The sequence below is a fragment of the Triticum dicoccoides genome, chromosome 3A (assembly GCF_002162155.2).
Source record: "Triticum dicoccoides isolate Atlit2015 ecotype Zavitan chromosome 3A, WEW_v2.0, whole genome shotgun sequence".
In the NCBI taxonomy this organism is placed as follows: Eukaryota; Viridiplantae; Streptophyta; class Magnoliopsida; order Poales; family Poaceae; genus Triticum; species Triticum dicoccoides.
The window spans coordinates 705895123-705897093 of NC_041384.1; the positions used below are offsets into that span (position 1 = coordinate 705895123).

The 1971-nt window shown below is 45.7% G+C and overlaps 1 protein-coding gene across 1 annotated transcript; it reads right to left on the reverse strand.

The window, feature by feature from the left end:
• Positions 1-444: 444 nt before the first annotated feature.
• LOC119273367 (anthranilate O-methyltransferase 3-like) lies at positions 445-1710 on the reverse strand. Its single transcript, XM_037554547.1, has 3 exons — positions 1333-1710; positions 987-1253; positions 445-898 (listed from the first exon to the last, which is right to left on the reverse strand). The coding sequence occupies exons 1-3, from the start codon at positions 1708-1710 to the stop codon at positions 557-559; spliced, it is 987 nt and encodes a 328-aa protein (XP_037410444.1). The 3' UTR covers positions 445-556.
• Positions 1711-1971: the final 261 nt, after the last annotated feature.

Below are 1971 nucleotides of genomic sequence, written 5' to 3' on the forward strand. Positions count from 1 at the left end.
CGGTTAACTTCTTTTTTTGATAAAAACACATGTAACTTTATTCATTCTCAAAACCATTACAGGTACTACATTGCTTTGGATCTGAGATTCAAGAATTACAAAGTAGCTCTCATGACTAAGAATTACAATAAAATATTTTGAAGACATTTTCTCCGTGGTATCAATCTTTGCAAGATGAAATGCCGCCTTGACTTCAGTAAAGAGATTGCAATTAGATTGGAGCAACGCTACTGCTACTCGTTCACATGCACAGACTCAAATACCAATAAGGGTGTCTGAAAGGCCCTTGAGCCAGCCATCCAAAAAGATGGGAAGTCGCGAGCGATGAGTGTGCTTGGGCCCGGGATGATTCCCTAGAAGTGCAGGTCGTTGAATCACAAAAACATCACCAAAATGTCGTGGAAAGATTCCAACTACACACAGATCAAACCAACAAAAGCAACATGTGACAAAATAACATAAACTCATCAGATCCGAAATATCAAATCTGTGAGGACACCGAACTCTCTATCTTCATGGCACCGCCACAAACTAGAGTAACCGCCGGTGTGCCTGGTCATGCCTTCTTGAGGGATACCGCCAGCATCGGTCGTGGGCTTTTGGCATGTTCGAGTTGCAAGCTGCCTTCCAAGCTCCAGCGTCGCTCCAAGGTCCTCACGAATTCATCCATGACTTCTCCAAAATGAAGGACTATTATGGGCTCAAATATGGCTCTGGTCACACTAGCAAACCTGCTTGGGACCATAAGTGCGCTGTCCAGACCGACAAAAGGATTGTTCGCCTGCATCTCAGTGATTGAAAACGAGCCTTCATCTTGGATGATCTCCCTCAGCTCTTTGTTGGAAGGTTCATACACAGGCAAATAGAAAGAGTCAAACTTTGCTTTGTCGATTACACCCTGTCAAAAGCATACCAAAAGATCTGGAGGTCAAATACTCAGCGTTTGTTACTAAATTATGAAAATGCGATGCTAGAAAATATTGTACCTCTGAGACCATGACGCTTAGAATCTGAGCTACGAATTCGCAGAGGTGAGAGAATTCGGGGGTGATTACATCAGAATCCCTCCCTACAAGGGAAACAACCATCCGGCCTCCTGGGATCATTTCTTTGGCCCTCAGCTCGAGGAAACGTGTAAAATCTTTCCTGAACTGCTGTGCATAAGCCTGCAGGACCATAGGGCGCCTTTCAAGTCTGGTATGCTCATCAATGTCATATGCCGGGATCTGGTTCTTTGTTAGATCTTCAGGAGCCTGCAGAGATAAGGTTTTGCTTATACAAAATCAACAAAAAAGCAATGGATCAATCCAACGAGCAGTTTTAAACGCACACCTTTGAGAGCCAATGCAGGCTGTTGGACGAGAAGACAAGATGCAAGGAACCACTAGTGAAGAGCCTCTCGTAAAACGACCCCGGTAAGACACCGGCCATGACAATGGTGTCGTTGCTGCTTTGACGTAGCATGACCAGGTTCTTCACCACCATGTTGAAGTCGTTGTCAGGCAGGTCGTTGAGAAGCACAGACACTTCAGGAGGTGGCTGTAGGAACTGGTGGCAGTGATTGTGGATGGCCTCAACGGCAATCGACACTAGAGCTATCGCGTTTGGACCAGAGGAGCAGCCCAGGTCGACAATCACCATCTTTGTGGGCAACAAGGTGCTAGTGCCGGGGCATAAATCAACGATGGCCGCTTCTATCAGTGGCTTCATCCTCTTCTGCTCACCATTCTGTAAATCAAGGTGCAGTTCTTCAGAAAATGTGCACATTATAATGAGTAGTGTGGCTACCAAGCGTGTGTGAAGAAATTCCTGATGGAATTGTCGATGGAAGCCAGGTGTCAACAGCATAGTGAGTTAATCTGGAGGGAAAAATATACATACCTGAACAAAGGAGTTGCGAGCATAGCTTGTTTCCCCTTGTCCTTGATTCATATGCACCGTCAACATGGACGCCATCGCCAGCTTCTTGGA